Source organism: Portunus trituberculatus, chromosome 40 (genome assembly GCF_017591435.1).
Source record: "Portunus trituberculatus isolate SZX2019 chromosome 40, ASM1759143v1, whole genome shotgun sequence".
Classification (NCBI taxonomy): Eukaryota; Metazoa; Arthropoda; class Malacostraca; order Decapoda; family Portunidae; genus Portunus; species Portunus trituberculatus.
The window spans coordinates 9,780,298-9,799,559 of record NC_059294.1 but is presented as its reverse complement, the minus strand read 5'-3'; the positions used below and the strand labels follow the sequence as shown (position 1 = coordinate 9,799,559).

General features: G+C 42.3%; 1 protein-coding gene and 1 long non-coding RNA gene across 4 annotated transcripts; one reads left to right on the top strand and one right to left on the bottom strand.

The window, feature by feature from the left end:
• LOC123516034 lies at positions 1-4,211 on the top strand. The gene is given in 3 exon segments (XM_045275041.1): positions 1-1,622; positions 1,625-2,269; positions 2,361-4,211. Coding segments are annotated over 2 exon segments (2,130 nt in total). The 5' UTR covers positions 1-100; the 3' UTR covers positions 2,233-2,269; positions 2,361-4,211.
• LOC123516037 lies at positions 3,080-15,629 on the bottom strand. Of its 3 annotated transcripts, XR_006678067.1 has the most exons (3): positions 15,605-15,629; positions 4,867-5,440; positions 3,080-3,119 (listed from the first exon to the last, which is right to left on the bottom strand). It is a non-coding gene; the product is annotated as an uncharacterized LOC123516037 (long non-coding RNA). The 3 variants fall into 3 exon arrangements; XR_006678068.1 differs by lacking the exons at positions 4,867-5,440; positions 15,605-15,629 and adding an exon at positions 8,534-8,574; XR_006678066.1 differs by lacking the exon at positions 15,605-15,629 and having other exon boundaries at positions 4,867-5,813.
• Positions 15,630-19,262: the final 3,633 nt, after the last annotated feature.

The window sequence follows — 19,262 nt, the reverse complement described above, 5'->3', positions numbered from 1 at the left end:
CTCGCCATTCCGCCAATGAGGTCACGCTGGCACTGTGCTCCTCCTCCTGCCCTTTACTTAGAAGTCATCGGAAAACGTCACCCGATATTTACCTAGAAATATGGCCGGTGCACCATGGCCAGTAGTGTTCTTGATTTTGATGGGTATATGCAGGGTGGTACCGTTCACTGTTTCCAGTGTGGATAAAGGAGTGTCTGAGGTCAGTCAGCTTGATACTGATAACAACACCATAGTGACGAGCATTGATGAAGAGCGCAACACAACGCAGCAGATGTCAAGAGGCAAGGAGCAGGTAAACGCCACGAAGTTCGACGCAGCAAAGAGCAACGATGAAGGCAGTATTCCACAGAACAAGTCTAGTGATGAGGGAGAGGAGAAAAGTTTTAATGACGAGGAAAAGAGGAACAAGTTTAAAGACGAGAAAGAGGAAAGCAGCTCAAATAAGGACATAACAGAAAGCAAAGCAAAAGACAGCACATCGAAGAGTGATGAGGAAATGAGAGACACTTTCAGTGACGGCACAGCAGAGAGTAAAAAGAAAGACAGCACACAGCAGAGCAACGCTAGGATGGGGAAAAAAGATATAGCAGAGGGGGGAAAAGAAGGAAGCAACTTGAAGAACAAATCTAGTGATGAGGAAGAGAAAAGTGTCTCTAAAAAGGATGATGTAGAAAACGAAAAGAAACACAAAAAAATGAAGAACAACTCTGATGACGAGAAAGAGGAAGGCTCTCGCCAGCATGAAGCAACGGAGCGAAGTAAGGTACATGAAATATCATCAGCAAAACTTCCTGCCTTGGAAGACGAGGCACAGGCACGCTCTGCCTACAACTTAACAAACTCAACGAAACCAACAACACTGGCAGACACTGCAGCCAACGTACCATCGAACCCTTCCAAACAACCCACAGAAACCGCAGCCGATGAGCCAGCGAGCCCTCCCAAACCAATGACACCGACTGATACAGCAGCCGATGAGCCAGCGAGCCCTCCCAAACCAATGACACCGACTGATACAGCAGCCGACACACCGACAACTACTCTCCTGCCGATTATAGGAGCTAGAATGCTCATTCCCCCAAAGAGCACGTACATAAAGACCAAAGATAACGACGTGGCGACAGATAAAACCACTAACGATATACCGACAAGTACCACACCCGCAAAACACGACTCGCTAAACAAACCGACAACCATTGCCGGTGGCGCCAAGGAAGCTGTGTCGCCGGACTCATCCTCTCCAAGGGTCTTCGGCAGGTTCGGACGGGTGAATTCAATTGATGAGTCAGAAACAACGACAGAGAATGATGAAGATGTGTGCAAGGTACCCGTAACAGAAAAACATGAAAGGAATCTAAATCTTGAGTGTGGCTCGAATGAAAAAAAATGTAAAAAACAAATGATTCCTGAGGGCTGTTGTGGAAGTATCGCTACTAAGTGTTGCCTAGAGACTGACAGAACAGTCCACGAGGCGTACAAGACGACACTCGCATCCTTGGAATATCGAATATATGCACTCGAAGAGCAAACAAAATCTATATACGATAGGTTGTTTGCAGTAGACTGCTCTGATTTGATTAATATAAAAGATGAGTTTGAGCCACAGACATTATACTTGGAGCACGGGGGAAGAGGCCGGTCCGAGTGCTGTGCAACATGGAGACAGAAGGCGGCGGCTGGACAGTGGTGCAGAGACGTGAGCCTCACCCAACACCTGTTGACTTTCAGCGTAGTTGGCACGACTACAGGGTAGGCTTTGGCACACCGGAAACAGAATACTGGGTTGGGCTGCAGAATTTACACGCTTGGACTAACACCAGACAGTACGAGTTGCGGATTGAGATTACAGATTATAATGGCAATTCCGCTTATGCCCACTACAGGCGTTTCTACGTCGAAGGTGAGGATCAAGATTTCCGCCTGCACGTCTCAGGCTACCGTGGTACAGCAGGGGACGCCTTGACGAACAGAAACACGGCTGACAGCTTCACGGCCGACGGCATGAAGTTCAGTACCTACGACAGAGATAACGACTTAGCGGATGACACGAACTGTGCTCTGCTGTGGAAGAGCGGTGGCTGGTGGTACAACTGTTGCTCGTGGTCCAACCTGAACGGCCCACACTGGAAGCAAGCGGAAGGCAGTAGCATTGGCATCAACTGGCACACCTGGCGCAACAGGGAGTACCTGCGCACCTCCACCATGATGATCAGGCCCTCAACGTCTCCTTAAACACTGAACAGTGTCGCCCTAAGTCTAAATCATAATTGTGAGTAAAGTTGATAGTTTTTTAAACTGGTTTTTGAATCGATATAACTATGAATAGAGTATGTGATGTGATATTTTTACAGTCTTTTCAGCCAGTACAAGTGATCAGCAACAGAAAACATCATACATCCAGTACTGAAAGTGCCTGCCGCTGTACAGGACTGCATCAAAAGAACCTCTAGCACCTGTGAAAAGAAGAAAAAAAAGAAAAGAAAAGAAAAGAAAAAGAAAAAAAACACGCAACGTACATTAAAGAAAAAATGCGATGTGTGATTTTTCTTTAATTACTATCACTTACTTCTTGAGCATCGTTTGAAACACAGTTACCTCGGGTGGTTTGGTGGCGCATTGCATCGAGTCTGCAACATTGCCGGGGATCGCATCCCAAATTCCCAGAATCTTATCTCGATTGCTTTCCGACAGTCTCTCATGGAAGTTATAAGAAATTTCAAGAGCGTTTTCGTAATTCCAGTGGTAGTTTAACCAAAATTCTGCACCGTTAATGAAAAAAAAAAAATAAATAATAACACCCATAAGTACCTAACAAATGAAATCTATGAATTTTGAAATTAATCCTGATGAGAAGCCAAAGCTTTTCTGTGCCTGGCTGAATAGTGAATACCAGTACTCTTTGGTCACACTAAGCCGTCCCCCCCACCCTTCCGGTGGGGTTATTATATATTAGTTAAAAATAACGGTAGTAAGAGAACAGAAGGGAACGCTTGTAATTATCAAACATGATGAACACAAGAAATTCAATAATGCAGTGAAATTGTATGTCTGAACAGACAAATCTTTGGACGTGCATGCATGAATCTCTCTCTCTCTCTCTCTCTCTCTCTCTCTCTCTCCTTGAATACTTGTCAGCAATATCGAAGGTGTTCAGTCTTGCACCTTTTCACGTACGCACGCTAGTTGTGCTGCTAAAATTCTAAAATTGTGGAAATTTACGCCATAAAAGAAGTCACAATATTTATCTGTTGTTCTCTATATCCTCGACATTCGCGAACACTCACTGCCATCATGCCTCGTCACCTCAGGACAAAAATTTCTCATCCCCATTAGGCAAATAATTACTCTGAAATATTTCTGCGCTGCACTTCCGCTATCTTTCCAAATGTTTCAACTGGTTTTTAAGTATTTATACAATTGTAGCCTCAGATTAACAATATGTCTACATTACTAAGAAAAGAAACAAACTTGAAAACAGCACGCCGTCTCTTCGCACACGACAGCAGTGGTTCGGTTGTTTATCATATTGTCTCTTTGGTGTTAATACACTCATTCTATTTTGTATTGTTTTCCTTTCCAAAAGGTCTAGTCCAATTATTCCTGGCTTAACATCATATATTTTGAGGGCGAGAGATCGTGGCCTCCCGTTTTCCCTCACATAATGTTAATGTAACTCAAGATGTCGGTGCTGCTGAAGGAAAATTAGTGAGGTAAAACAAATAAATAAAGAAAGGAGGAGAAACAAGGAAAGAAGGACCCAGTACACAAGAGCAACTATGGCCGTTGAAAAAAAAAAAAAAAAAAAAAAAAGAAAACAGGCTTTATATTACCAGATATGATGGATGATTAGGAACAAATATTCAAGAAACGTTATTTGAATGAGAGAGAGAGAGAGAGAGAGAGAGAGAGAGAGAGAGAGAGAGAGAGAGAGAGAGTGTGTGTAACAAACTTTACATTATCTTCATCACACGAAGCAGACGTCAACAGTACACGGAGGACATATTGCTAAAGATTATGCAAGACTAATGTTTCTTTTTCATTCTACTTCTCTATGCTTTACCTTGCTTCATATTGTTTAAATGGTTTAGGCAAACGAATATCAGTGGTTTTCATTGACATCATCATTATTGCTTACTAGTGAACACAGTTAGGCGAAGGAAAAGCATTGTGGTAAATAATAAATAGATTATAAAAGATTTATTTCAACTTTGCAACGTCTTTTTATTGTCCAAGCAAAAAATAGACAAGAGTTCTACAATACTAACAAAAGAAACGTAATTAAAAACCGGCTGATAATCTCTGTGGCTTTTGGAAATTATGATGGCGAGAGAGCAAAGCGTTTCAAAATACCACCTCGAGACTAACGAAACGAAAGATTGTGAATGGTAAAGTGAACCAGTCTTGTTCAGTCTTGCTTCATGTGGTCGAGCGTGCTGTTGAATGGCGTGGGTATCCTTCACAATCTTCACCTTTAATGAGCATCTTGTAGTGTTACGTTACTTCAATACTGAAAGGTGTGCTGGGCGACTCTCTGATGCCAGGTTAGACTGAAGGATGCGTCTCCAAGTATGAGGTAAGCATAACTGAGCAATGATGTGTATTCTCTCTCTCTCTCTCTCTCTGGTCGAAATAGATCACCAAAAAACAAAATGGTGGAAAGCACTCGTAACATGGCTGACAAGTGTGTGTGTGTGTGTGTTCATCACGCGTCCATGCTGGAGTAACCTTTACCGTCGGTTTGTTTACACTTCACCTCACGCCTCCACTGGCTCAACGTGGCAGGTTTAGAGTTTATTATTTTCTTTAAAGGAGCGAGAAGTGGAAGGGAGAAAGACTCTAGCTAGGTGTGGAGAGAACAAAGGATACTCTCTCTCTCTCTCTCTCTCTCTCTCTCTCTCTCTCTCTCTCTCTTCACCTTGTAAGTATGACCTTAATAACAACTTTTCATCAAGGGACGTGAGTGAGTCTGTCATGTGTAATGCTTCTATCATATCTGTCATTACCACCACCATCACCACACCACAGCAACAACAACAACACTCGTCCATGTCCCCGTTCTCGTCCTATTCCAAGGTTCCAAATAATTCATAAGTAATAAATTATAAGACAATTGATGATGCGCTACGTACACTCATAATGATAAATAATGAACGTGCTTGCTCTAGTTGTGTTACCAGCCCCCCATAGACCCTTTCTTACACGAGTTTGAACAAAGATAACAGAGGGGGTGTGAAGCACTCCCCACAGACGGACGCTTTTAGACAGGACAACGGTCCGAGGCGCCACCCAGCTGCCGGACTGCTGCGGCTACAAAGGAAACGGAAGCGGCTGAGACTACACTTGAGGAGGCGTCAGGGTAGGGGGAGGGATGCAGGAGTGTAGGAGTGTGGGGATGTGACACTCCTTGTAAGACTCCTGTATTCTCTCTCTCTCTCTCTCTCTCACACACACACACACACACACACACGCACGTTTAACAGATACTGCTGAACCTAAGCAGAAAAATACACGTGCAAAGCCATGTGAAATGACGGCTGGAACCGGAATGGAGGTGGTGGGTGGTGTAGTTACAAACATATATGAGAAAGGTAAGCCGCGCTGCATGAGGAGGGCAGCTCAAAGCCCCGGCTCAGCATTCGCCTCAGCACTGCGATAAAGTTACAAATCTGCCAAGTTTTTAGTGTTAAGATGATGATAGTTTACATCATTTAACAGCATATGTACGACACACACACACACACACACACACACACACACACACACACACACACACACACACACACACACACACACAACACACACACACACACACACACACACACACACACACACACACACACACACACACACACACACACACACACACACACACACACACACACACACACACACACACACACACACACACACACACACACACACATATACACTTCCCAAGCCTGTAAAATTATGCTGCAACAATAAAAATCAAGGAATATAGAATCCTTGATATAAACTATCATCTCCCCCCTTCTTTCTCTCTCTCTCTGAGAGGAGAAAAGAGTAATGAAAACGTTCGAATTAGATAAAACAACAATTAACTTTGATATGATTTGATACGTAACGGATGTTATGATAATAAGAAAGATAAAAAAAGGATTTGTATTTCTACAAATAAAAAGAGGCATTATAAAGAAGTTGCGTTTCACTGACGTTTTCTTTATTGAAGTTATTACTTTAGAGAGAGAGAGAGAGAGAGAGAGAGAGAGAGAGAGAGAGAGATTACAACCACCTCACTTCACACCTCCTCTTCCATCCGAGTATCGGCGGCCAATCAAGCCACACACACACACACACACACACACACACACACACACACACACACACACACACACACACACCATCTGCCCCTCGTGGTCATCCCCCATGTTTCCTTCAATCATCTCCTTCAATCCAGAGTAAATAGTATAAACAGATGTTCAGCTCTCTCTCTCTCTCTCTCTCTCTCTCTGTGAAGGCAAGAAGTTCATAACACTAACCAGATTCCAATTTTACATTATCACTTTCTATGAGTTCACTACAGGACAAAGGTAGCCAACCCTCTCCACTCCACTGCTGCCTGGCCCGCCCGTTGTAGAGGCGTAGGCGGGAAGACCTAAGCCAATAACACGTCACGCTGGCTTAGAGGCTTGGCAAGGGGGTACATATGGTCTCAATCCCTTCAATAGACCTAGTTAGATTGCAGCTGTCGAATTTAGTGACCATTCATCACTGGAAGAGGCAGAAATTCACAGTGCGAGTAAGTTTTCCATAGTTAGCCTACCATATTTCCATTTTCTCTCAGTAACGTCGTGCATTTTCTACGGTCATTCTACTTGTTCCATATTTTTCGATGCATTCTCTAAAGTCACTCGCTTCTCTACGGTTACTCCGCACCTTTCTCTCACAATTCCCGTGGGGGGTGAAAGTTAAAAGGAAACAGGAAGGCCGGGAAAGGGACGAGAAACAGGCTGGCAGTACCTCGGGCGTGACAGAGCCTCGGATAATCGCCTGCTTATTGTGTTTTCCCGTATTACCATCCACGTTTATAGCACCAGGACGCGCGAATGTGGCCACGGCAATAGATAAGGAGGAGCTAGCTATTGTTATAAAGGACTAGGCGAGGCGATGGTGAGTGAAATGAAGGACTGTGGGCAATAAATTCTAGGTAGTAGGAAGGTAGGTGATGGAGACGATAAGGTGTGAGAGGAGGTGATGGTGATGGGTATTGGTATAGTTTAACCTCCTCAGTACCATGACACGTTTTCATATTCATTCAGGTTACTATAAGGTGATTTTCTGCGGCTTCGGAATATCATGTGCGGATTAAAATAGTGATGATTCAGGACCATTAACCTTCTGACCTCAATTGAATCTTGCTAGTGCAAATAAAATGGTCAAATCGCACTAAAAACTCATGGTAAAAATATGTCCCAGTATTGAAAGGGTTAAGATTCTGGTCTGTTAGAAAAGGAAAATAGAATGGTGATGTCATACATTTTGTCGTTAGTGACACTGGCTACTTCATATCAGTTGGCGCCATCCTAGGTGACGTCAACCTGACTCTAATAATGCTGGGGAAAAGGGCGTGCTCTCTCTCTCTCTCTCTCTCTCTCTCTGTTATGGTGTGATTTGTGAAGTGACGCAATGTGTATTTTTCATTATTATCATTATTATTATTTTTTTTTATATTCACGGGTCTGTCATTTTAATAAGATCCTTCTTTCCACACTCTTGTTTTTGTTTCGTGCCATGCTTGTTAGCACACACACACACACACACACACACACACACACACACACACACACACACACACACACACACACAGAGAGAGAGAGAGAGAGAGAGAGAGAGAGAGAGAGAGAGAGAGAGAGAGAGAGAGAGAGAGAGAGAGAGAGAGAGAGAGAGAGAGACTGAGGTTAGAAAACCTCTTCAACTCCTTAGCAGTCTTTAATCCCCTATCCTTCTTGGTACACAAGAGCTCATGATGGTAGTGGGTTAACGGTGGTGCTAACGGTGGTGATGGTGGTGGTGGTAAGATGCTAGTTAACTGGTATTAAGACCAATATTCTAAAACCTACACTGCATTCCGCTTTAATGATAGATTAACAAGATTTCTACATTACGAGTATTAATAACAGCAGAAGGGCCTTTGAGAACCCGACTAGAGAGAGAGAGAGAGAGAGAGAGAGAGAGAGAGAGAGAGAGAGAGAGAGAGAGAGAGAGACGTTTCTGAATACGGGTATAGCTAATAATGATCATGGTTTTGGCATTGACGGTGGACGCAACTTTTGATAACACACTCACAGGAAAAATAAATAAATAAAAGAAAGATGCAATGCCAGAGTCAGAGGTCGGAGGGTCACGGTCAGCAGGGGATAGGTTTTGGGGACGGGGGTATGGCAGGGGGCGTGGCAGGGCAGGCGGAGAGAAAACACACCGTGGAGAGGTTGTCAGCGGTACGGTGAAGACATGTCATTATCCCTGCTGGTGATGTGGCCACCTCTCCCAGCACTCTCTCTCTCTCTCTCTCTCTCTCTCTCTCTCTCTCTCTTCGATAGTGATATATTCTTTAGTATTTGCGTTTCTCTATCGATCTATCTATATGTCTATTTCCATATCTGTCTATCTATCTATCTATCCATCTATCTATCTATCTATATATGCATCTATCTATTTATCTATCTATCTATCCGTTTATCACCCATCTGTCTATCCATTGACCTATCTCTGTCTATCTATTCATTTATTTATGTTTCTTAAATATTTTTTTTACCTAACAGTCTATCAATCAGTCAACGATCAAATGCATGAATTGAATAGATGAATAACGAAAGAACTAGCCAATCCAGTAATTTAAAACATACCTACCTGCGTACAGTACATTTATACATCACTTAAACCCCCCTAAGAAAGTGATACAGTACCCCCAGTTTTTACACGGTACCATATCTTGAAGTATTTACTGCTCCCCTTGCCCTACATTCACCACACGATGCAAGCAGGTGGCCCCCTTACCTGGCCACCTTCCTGATTACAGCTCTCGTTTTTTTCCTCCTTCGTTTTACGTCTATTTGAAGAGGAGCAGCGGGTTGCCTGGGTGGCTGTGGGACTCTTGAGATGAATGGCCGCCACGCCTTCCCCCTGGCCGTTTAAGGGAGGAATTGGCGGGGGACTGGGAGTGTACAGGGAAGAGGAGGTGGAGCACGAGAAGAGCAGTGATGAGGAGGCAAAAAAAAGTAGGTTTATGATGATGGCTGAGGAGAAGGTTACACAGGAACAGCAGAGAAAGGTTACACAAATGAAGAGGGAAGTCAGAAGAGGAGCAGAAAAAAATATATATATAGGAGTGAAAAGAGTGAGTGGAATAGTGAAATAAGTGTCACATGGAATTAAGCAAGTCTCTACTCTCTCTCTCTCTCTCTCAATGTGGTCTGACAAGCTTCGTACTCGGTGCTGTTATTACGCCCTTGTTCTTGAAAGGAAAATTGGGTTATATTAAGGAAGACAAGTGCCATATACAGCTTCCCTTTCTACGGGTGGACCTCAAATGCGCTGTATAGGAGAATGGGTAATGGGGGAACGGGATGGGGCAGGAGAGGGAGGGTTACATTATTAGCGTTCTTATTCTTCCCTTTTTGCCTCGTGTATGTGTTTTTTAAGGTTCTTGCGTTAGTTGATCTCTTCCTGGCGTTGTTATTGCATTGTGTGAAGAACGTCCACCAAAAACGATAGATAAAAAAATGTTGTTATGTCAGTCATAAAAAACAACAGTAACGAGAAAAAAAATATAAAGGCTAATTTATTTCTAGATATGGCCCGATATTATGAGTCAGTCAAAATGTTAAGCAACCACTCAGTAGTCAGTCAGTCACGTCACTCCGTTATTCATCTCAGCGGTGGGTGGTTCAGTGAATTAATTAACCTTCGCCATATGTAGCTGCACTTAACATGATTTAAGCGCGCGTGTTGATTTTCATTGTCCTTATCTGTTTTCCTTTTTTGTTTTTTGTCCTGTTCACTTTATCATTATTATCACTATTACTATCGTTATTATTATTATTACTATCATTATTATTATTATTATTATTATTATTATTATTATTATTGTTATTATTATTATTAAATCTTTTCTCCCTATAACACACTGTTTTAGTCTGATATAGAGGTGAATTCACTCTGTCAGCTGCTGATGAGAGAGAGAGAGAGAGAGAGAGAGAGAGAGAGAGAGAGAGAGATTGCTCCGCCATAGCCATAGTAAGTACGAGTAAACCTACCTTAGCCCTCCCTCGCTCTCTCACCATCTGTTTACATCTCCTCCTCCTCCTCCTCCTCCAATATTCGGCGCCATGACACTCCTCCTCGACTGATTGTCTTGAAGGTCAGGTGTCAGGGCACTTGGATGGCGTCAGAGGCCCTTTCCTGTCCTTCTTTAACCTTCAAAATTAATAACTGTTTTCCTTTAGTCAGTTTCCGAGGTGCGTCATGAACTTCTCTTCACATCACCGCCTTGTTTACTCTCTGGGACGTGACAATGTTGAGTTTTGAGTCAGTGTTGTTCATTCTTCGATTTGGCAACTTTCTAATTTGTTTTTTATTTTTTTTATGTGTGTATCATGAAGTTGAATTTCACGTCAATATTTACGCATTCTTTCCCTGGGACGTGACATTGCTGGCTATGGTGTTCCTCTTTGTTTCTCATGTTTATTAGAATTGATAGCGCATCTTCCCTTTGGCTCAGTTTCTCTTGTGTTATAAAGCTTCGCACCAAGTCAAATTCAAAATCAGATCTATTAAGGAAGTGAGGGAAAGGAAACGAGGGTAGAGAGATGGAAGGAGGAGGGAAAATTGTGAAAAAAATAACTAGAAATACTATAGACCTGATTTCATTTAAGATGGAGGTTTCAGGACATTTATCCCTGACTTTTGGCTAACCACTTCGAATCTGTAAGGGGACTGGCAAGTAAGTGAGCCTTTTTTATATCTTTTTTGTTGCCCTTGGCCAGTTTTCCCCTCTTACATAAAAAAAGAAGGTGGAAAGTGTCACAACAAATCACGTCGCAGTACCGTTGGGCGTCGCGTGATACTTTACGACCAAGACGAAGACAAGACGAGGCAAGACGAAGAGCCATGATGAAGTGGATACATTAGTTCAAAGCTTTCAATTACATAACCCATATATTCTTTGATGCTCAGGACTGTTTGTAATAGAAATGTGTGTGTGTGTGTGTGTGTGTGTGTGTGTGTGTGTGTGTGTGTGTATCTCTACCTACGTATGCCACTCTACTTCGAGAAGTTGTGTATATAATGCTGGCCGGAAATAGCCACTCCTATACTTACAAAATACTTGAGGCGTCACGAGTGAGAGAGGGAGAGGAAGAGAGAGTGAGGGAGTGGGAGAGGGAGAGGGCTGAGGGTGAGAGAGGAAACGAACATGGTGAAGAATAAATAGGAGAAAGATGACGACGATGAAGAGTAGAAGGTAGAAGGAGAGGAACAAATAAAAGAGAATAGGAGGAGGAGGAGGAGGAGGAGGAGGAGGAGGCAATGTTGGTGATGGTTGTGATAGTGATATTTAAAGAAGCGAAAAGGAGGAGGAGGAGGAAGAGGAGGAGGAGGAGGCAGGAGAGATAGTGGTGGTGTTTGGGAGAAGATAAGGAGTAGATGAAGGTGAGAAGGGTGAGAATAAACTGTAGGAGGAGGAGGAGGAGGAGGAGGAGGAGGAGGCTAGGTGGGAGTAGTAGGAGGAGTAGTAGGTGGAGGAGGAGGAGGGAAAAAGGTTATAAGAATAGGCTAAGAGAGAGAGAGAGAGAGAGAGAGAGAGAGAGAGAGAGAGAGAGAGAGAGAGAGAGAGATTCGGTTGAAGTTAAGAGGCTGATCTCAGGTAAGACAAATGGAAGGTCAAGATTAAGAATAACCAGGAACGGTGATACACGCAACAGTGATAAGCAGCTGATAGATAGATAACGAGGCAGATTGAAGCGTAGATAAATAAATAAGTAGGTCCAGGTGTTAATCTTGGGCCATCCTCTACCTTTAATTGTTGGAGTCCTAGGAAGAAAGGAAAGGAAGAGAGGAGGAAGGGATGGGAGAGGCAGAGTTAATGGGATGGGTATCATTAGGCTGCGGGTGGGGAGAGGAATATAAAAGTGGATAGATAACCTTTTTTCTGTAAGATAGTAATTTCATCTTTTTTTTTCTTTGCTTTATGATCGTGTTTTCAATAGTCTGGGGCTCAAAAATGTCTCTAGTTGTTCATGTCCTATTTTTTCTAGTTTATAATCGTGTTTTTGATAGTTTGGGGTTAACACTTTCAATACTGAGACACATTTTTACCGTGCTTTTAAGGTACGATTTGACGATTTTATTTACATGAAGAAGATTACTGGCCAGAGCCTTCATTATTTTACTTCCCACATAAGTTTTTGAAGCTGTATAAAGTCACTAAATGGTAAGCAGAATGAATAGGAAAATGCGTCATGGTACTAAAGAGGTTAAAAATGTCTTGTTATTCATTTCCATTTTTAATTTTATTTTAGGATTATGTTTCAATAGTCTGGGGTTAAAAATGTCTCTAGTTGTTCATTTCCTATTTTTCCTTGTTCATGATTGTGTTTTGATAGTTTGGCGTTAAAGATGTCTCCAGTTACTCCTTTTTGTTTAACTGGGGAGAGAATGATGAAGTTAGTAATCATATATTTGATCCTTTGATGTTTCTCTGGCGTTTTAATAAAGTTTTATCTTTACGTGATTTGTGCAAAGTTGAATAATATATGTACGCGAACTGACTTAAGTGAGGGGCGAAAAAATGCTTGAGTGTGGGCCAACAAACTCTACATGAGGGCGAACTGACTTGAGGGCGAAATGACCGTAAGCAGAAATGAAGGCCGTAAGTATTGCTCGGTTATGGATAAGATAAAGGTTAATTTAATCGAACCAAACCCAACCTTGAAGGGGGTGATTATGTAATTTCAATGTAGCAACGTGATTATCAGTTATGTGCTTACACTGACTTCTATTATATTTTCAGTACTTTCTTTTTTATCTTTCACATTCCTTAACTTTCATACAACTAACCTTCACGCAGTTTTAGTAATGACCTGCTACTGTTTTCTCATTTAATCCTTTCATTGCTACTTGACACATCTTTCCATAATCACTAACCACAGAGACATTTCTTAATTCTTATTCTAGAGCAGCCTATAAACATCATAGTGGCTAGAAACTGCAAAACCTATCATTGTAATCCCTTTCTTTCTTGCAGGCACTTATAAAAATCTCATACAATGTTCCTTAGTGTCGAGGATTGTTGTATACTGCAAGGAAAAGGTTAGAGAACAGAGTGAAGTCTCAAAAAGTCAGTTGGCCTCCACGTGACAGTTCTTGTATAATGCAGTATACGCACTTGTATAATGGAGTTCTTGTGTAATGCAGTTTCGAGCCATTTATCCCTTTTTTTTTTTTAGCTAACTCTCTCGGATCTGCAAGAGGACTGGTAACTTAGTGGCCTTTTTTTGCATTATATTGCCCTTAGCCAGCTTTCTCCTCTTACATAAAAAGAAATCTATACATCTACCATCCTGTTAATAAAATCTGTCTAATCTTTCCTTCAGTTTCTTGTGATTTTTTCTTTTGCCAGTTGTAGTTATTGTTGCTGTTGTCGTCATCTTCGTCGTCTTTGTTATTGTTGTCATTGTCGTCTCAGTAGTGTATGCCCTTTTGTTGTTGTTGTGGTGGTGGTGGTAGTTGTGTTAGTGGTGATGATGCATAACAAGGACAATGCTCTCAGGATCAGCTGGGGAATGTGAGAAGCACTAATGACGTTTGTGTGTGTGTGTGTGTGTGTGTGTGTGTGTGTGTGTGTGTGTGTGTGTGTGTGTGTGTGTGTGTGTGTGTGTGTTGACTTGCGTGTGTGAATTACCAATGATAACCAAGCAATACACACACACACACACACACACACACACACACACACACACACACACACACACACACACACACACTTCCTGGACGTGCACGATAACTTATCAGGCAACGAAAACAGCAAGACGGGCCGCCCTAACTTGGAGCGCTCCCATGACGAGGCGAGGCGTCAAGTGGCGGCGACGGGCAACGGGCGGCGGGGGGTGGCGGCGGGAAGGGGCGGGGCAGGGCGGCGGTGGGGTTGTGGGGCGGAGTGACTCGCGGCGCTGGGTAGAGGGCGTTATGATGGCACGTGGGCTGAATACGCTATGGTTTCCTTGGAGATTTAGTACCATGTTATGAAACACTTCTGCACCTCTCCTTCACTACATTCAGAAAGTTCTAGCTGAGATGATACGCGTTTTTAAGGTTGATTTTATGGTTCCAATGACAGATTATCAAAGTTTCTACGTTATTACACTCTTCAGTACCATGATGCTTTTCCACGTTAATCTTGCTTACTATTTGGTGATTTTATATAGCTTCAGAAACATATGTGGGGGGAATTAGAATAGTGAAGACTGTAGCCATTAATGTTCTGACCTCCATAGAACTTTCCTAATGTCAATAGAGTGGTCTAATCGTACATAAAACTCTAGGTAAAAATGTGTCCCAATACTGAAGGAGTTAAGAGGAGAAACACTTTTAATAACCTGCCTGATTAACTATATGACCTCTGAAAATAGAGAGCAAAGTGTTTCAGAATACTGGCCTTTGAGTGGATATTCGTGGGTGAGGTTGGGTGTGTGGGCACTGTGGTTGGTCAGGGTGTGGCCGATGATAAATTGTCTGAAATGACCGAGGGAATGATGTTTTCCAGTTTTCCCTCGATGATTTTTTTTACTTGTGGTTATATATAGTGGTCTCTGATGATTATGGTACTGTGTGATGTGTGATGGGTGATGGCGTGTGATTCCTATGGTCTCTCTCTCTTTCTTATTTATGTGCTTTTCATTCTCCTTTCTCGTTTCCTTCTCTATTTTGCATCGACGATATCCAATGCGTCCTTTCAATCACGTAAAGTTCACGCTGATATTCCTTACGTTTTTTATGATTGCTCCTTCTCTATCGTACCTCTCCTGACACAATACCGTACACTCAAGAATAGGAAAGTCACTGCAGTTAATATTTTTCACACGAGTAGTTATAATTAAAGGAGAATCAAACCATCTGTATAGACTCTAACAAGAATAACGAGAATGAAATAAAACTTACATATACATACTGAAAGCCGTACCTATTCTACAATTTAACAGGAACAGTACTTGACAATCCTACTAATTATCTCTTATGACTTTCGAAAATAGCAGTGGTGAGAAAGCAGAGTGTCTATTATGTCACTCTGTAATAAGCAGGAAGGTGTCAGCGTATAGAATCAGATCCCCCTTGTATGTGTGTACAAAGTATTTCCTAGTTTGTGATCTTTCATAATGTGGCGTAGTTTTATCATTGCGAACAGGAAATACCAAAGGATTGTTCATATGTATTTTCATTGATATATGCCGTTTTTTTTTTTTCCGCCATTCCCGTCATTTTTGTTCGTGTATTCCCCTCATATTTCAGTTTGGTATTCTCTTTCCTTGATGTGAATCGTTCCGCTGTAATGGAGATTTCACGCTTCTACTTCTCTCTCTCTCTCTCTCTCTCTCTCTCTACACTGCTCAACACTTAACCACCTTTTCCTCCTTTTATGCCCTCACCCTCAGTTCCCTCTCTCTCTCTTCCTCCTTCCCCTTCTCCCCAGGCAATAGAAGTCATTTCCTTGAGTCTCTCGCCTGGCCCTGACCCTCACGGCACTGGCATAGGGGCAGAGACCTCAGTGCCGCCCCCTGGCCCTGGGTCCGATCAGTGCCACTCACTCTTTCCGTATTGTCCAACCCAATCTGTAGCTACTGTACAACTTCCACTGCTGTTGTTATGACCTTTGCTACCTTAATTCTATAGCACGTTCACACGTAAGTACTACTACTACTACTACTACTACTACTACTGCTGCTGCTGCTGCTGCTGCTGCTGCTGCTGCTGCTGCTGCTGCTGCTGCTGCTGCTGCTGCTACTACTACTACTACTACTACTACTACTACTACTACTACTACTACTACTACCAGCACCAACAAGTGTATTTAAGCATTTACCACCGTAATGCATGTGTGTGTGTGTGTGTGTGTGTGTGTGTGTCTTTGTGGGTGGGTGTGGTGAAGAATTGTGTCCATTTTAAGTTGGGTTGAAATGCGTGATCATGGCGTTGTGGTTTAGGCAGCGAACGTATGCAGCGCCACGTCCGTATTTCGGCGTCCTGAAAACAACCATTGCCGCAGTAACACCTGTTGATCTCCTCGCGGCGTAGTAGAGACTGTCAATCTAAAAACGACGCCTCATATATTGGTTCTTCTTTTTTACTTCTCTTACTTTCGTACTAGACAAACTTATAGGTGGATGGATGGTGGAAATGGGTAGGAATGTTTCATAGAGGGACTGTTAGGGACTCACGTGCTGCTCTGATGGCTTCTTGTAGCTTTCCTTTGTTTTCCTATGTTCTCATGCTTTTTTCTATTTCTATGTTTGTTATGATCATTTTCATTTCACTGGTTCTTATTCTTACACATGTTTCTGTGTATTTTCAACTGATTGTGATAGCTTTAGCGTAAGTTACTCCAATTTTCGATTTTTTTTCATAATTTCATAATTTTAGAAGGCTTGTACACAACCAGTATCAGAAAAACACAATAAGAACCAGATTCGTCAACTCTGTAGCCTTTGGAATTTTTAAAATGAGAGAAGAAAGAATTCAAGAATAGAGGCCTCTGTATTACGTTGTATCCTAGTTGTTATTATTATTTTCATAAAATTTACAAGGCGACTTGTGATTCAAGGCTGTATAACACCGTAGAGTGTTGCGGATTATGATATGATGACTTATGTGGAGAGATACTTGGCTAGATAAACTGACTAATAAAGTGACAGACACAAACAGAGGGAAAGATTACCATTGGTGATAAGAAAAAAGTATGTGAGTGAGTGAAAGAATGAATGAATGACAAATTAGTACTTCGACGTATGGCTGGATGAGTTAACAGACAAACCGACAGACAAGTTAACAGAGGAAAAGCTTCATGCTGATAATGAATAACAGAAGAAGAAACACATACATGAATGAATGAATGAATGAATGAATGAATGAATGAATGACCAGTACTTCGGTATATGGCTGAATAAATTGACAGACGAATTGATGGAGAGAAGGACACGAGGAAAGAATCAAGCAATGCACCATTTAGTCCCTGACATCTCTGACCTTCACATCCTGCTGCATTGGCTTCCTGAAGGGGGCTGCGGAGCGTGTGGGCAGCAGGGCACGTGTGTCTGTCTGGCTGGCATGAGGCGCCTCACACCCTATCTCTCCTAACACGTGGGAGCAACACTGATAACTTTTCCTGTTACGCTAATATATTTCTTCTTCCAGGTAAGTCTTCCAGGAAAGTTTTGCGATGGCCACTCGTTCCTTCCACGTAAATACAAAGCTAAGGCAAGACTGACAAACCCGGGACTTGCTTTGGTGGGGACATACGGGGCGGAAAAAAAAAAAAAAAAACTGAATGCTTTATGAAAAAAAAAGGGACAAAACCCACTGTTGCGTATACAAATCAATACAAGAATTACTACAACACACACACACACACACACACACACACACACACACACACACACACACACCGTCTCGAAGCTTTGGTACACTATGATACTGTTTCATCACACTTCCCCTGAGCCCTCCCTCAACATTCACCTGCACCTGCGAAGAACCTTAACTTTTTGGAGTTTTTAAGGGCATTTCCTCTCTCAAGTCGGTGCTTCAGACTCCAACCACACTTCTGCCGCAGCTCCCTTACCTCTAAGTGCCCGTAAGTGGCGATGAGTTGTTGTTTTCCTTCAGCGCGTGGAAAGAAGAGGATATCAGTGAGGGAGAGAGAGGACGGAGAGGAAAGAAAGGAAAGACGTGATGAGAAAGGAGTGGGAGTTAGTTAGGAGGAGAGTAAGAAAGAGGAGGAAGAGAAAGAGGAAGAGAAGGAAAATGGAGTCTAAGAAAAAAGTAGGAAAAAAATGGTTTGTGGGCGTGTTAAAGAATAATTATTGCTTGTGTATGTTTGTCTGTTTTCTTTTTGTTACGTACTATCATTACTTCTTTTAGCAAACGATAATGCAGGGATAGGAATAACCACAGACACTTAAGATGCAGAATACAGTGACCAGAGAGAGAGAGAGAGAGAGAGAGAGAGAGAGAGAGAGAGAGAGAGAGAGAGAGAGATGAATGTACAAGTCCACAAAATCACGCGAAAGGATAAATAACAGCAAACATGAATTAAACAACGCAAAGATGGAGTCTAAGAAAAAAAGTAGGAAAAAAGTGGTTTGTGGGCGTGTTTGTTTGTCTGTTTTCTTTTTGTTACGTACTATCATTACTTCTTTTAGCAAAGGATAATGCAGGGATAGCAATAACCATGATGATCTTTCTTACACATAGACACTTAAGATGCATTAAATAAAAAAAAAAAAAAAAAAAATAAAAAGGTGGCAGAAATAAAGAAAAATGACTTGTATACTGCATGCTTACTTATTCTGTAGCGTCATTTCTTAATACGTACACTAAAAACAACAGCAATAAACATATGAATTAAACAACACAAGATGACAGAATTAAAAGAAATGATTTATATACTACTTACTTAATACATGGCTCTTCTTAGTTCCTTTTGTATTTGTTGGTGGTGGTAGTGGAGATCAAGGGAACGGTAGAGGTAGTAGTAGTGGTGGTGATGGCAGTGGTGGTGGTGTTGATGATGCAGGGACGGGTGCGGTGATGCATTGGGTGCCATCACTGCCATGAATTAATGATGGTGCGACAGCGAGGGTGAGGAGAGAGAGAGTACTGGAGGGCAAGAGATGTGGACAGGGATGTACTATGGTGACGGTGGTGGTGGTGGTGGTGGTGGCGGTGGTGGTGATGGTGATGGTACCGTTGAATCTATACCTTTAGCTTCTCCGCAGCAAACAAGGACACATGCCCATCGTCACGTAGCCAGTGTGTGTGTGTGTGTGTGTGTGTGTGTGTGTGTGTGTGTGTGTGTGTGTGTGTGTGCGTAAGGGGTAAGTGGTATGTCTTTAAATGCTACCTGTCTCTCTCCTCCTCTCCTCTTCTTTCCTTCCTTTTCTCCCTCCTCTACACTCCTCCTCTCTCTCTCTCCCTTTCCCTCCCTTGTTTATCTCTCCCTTTTTCCTACCCACAGG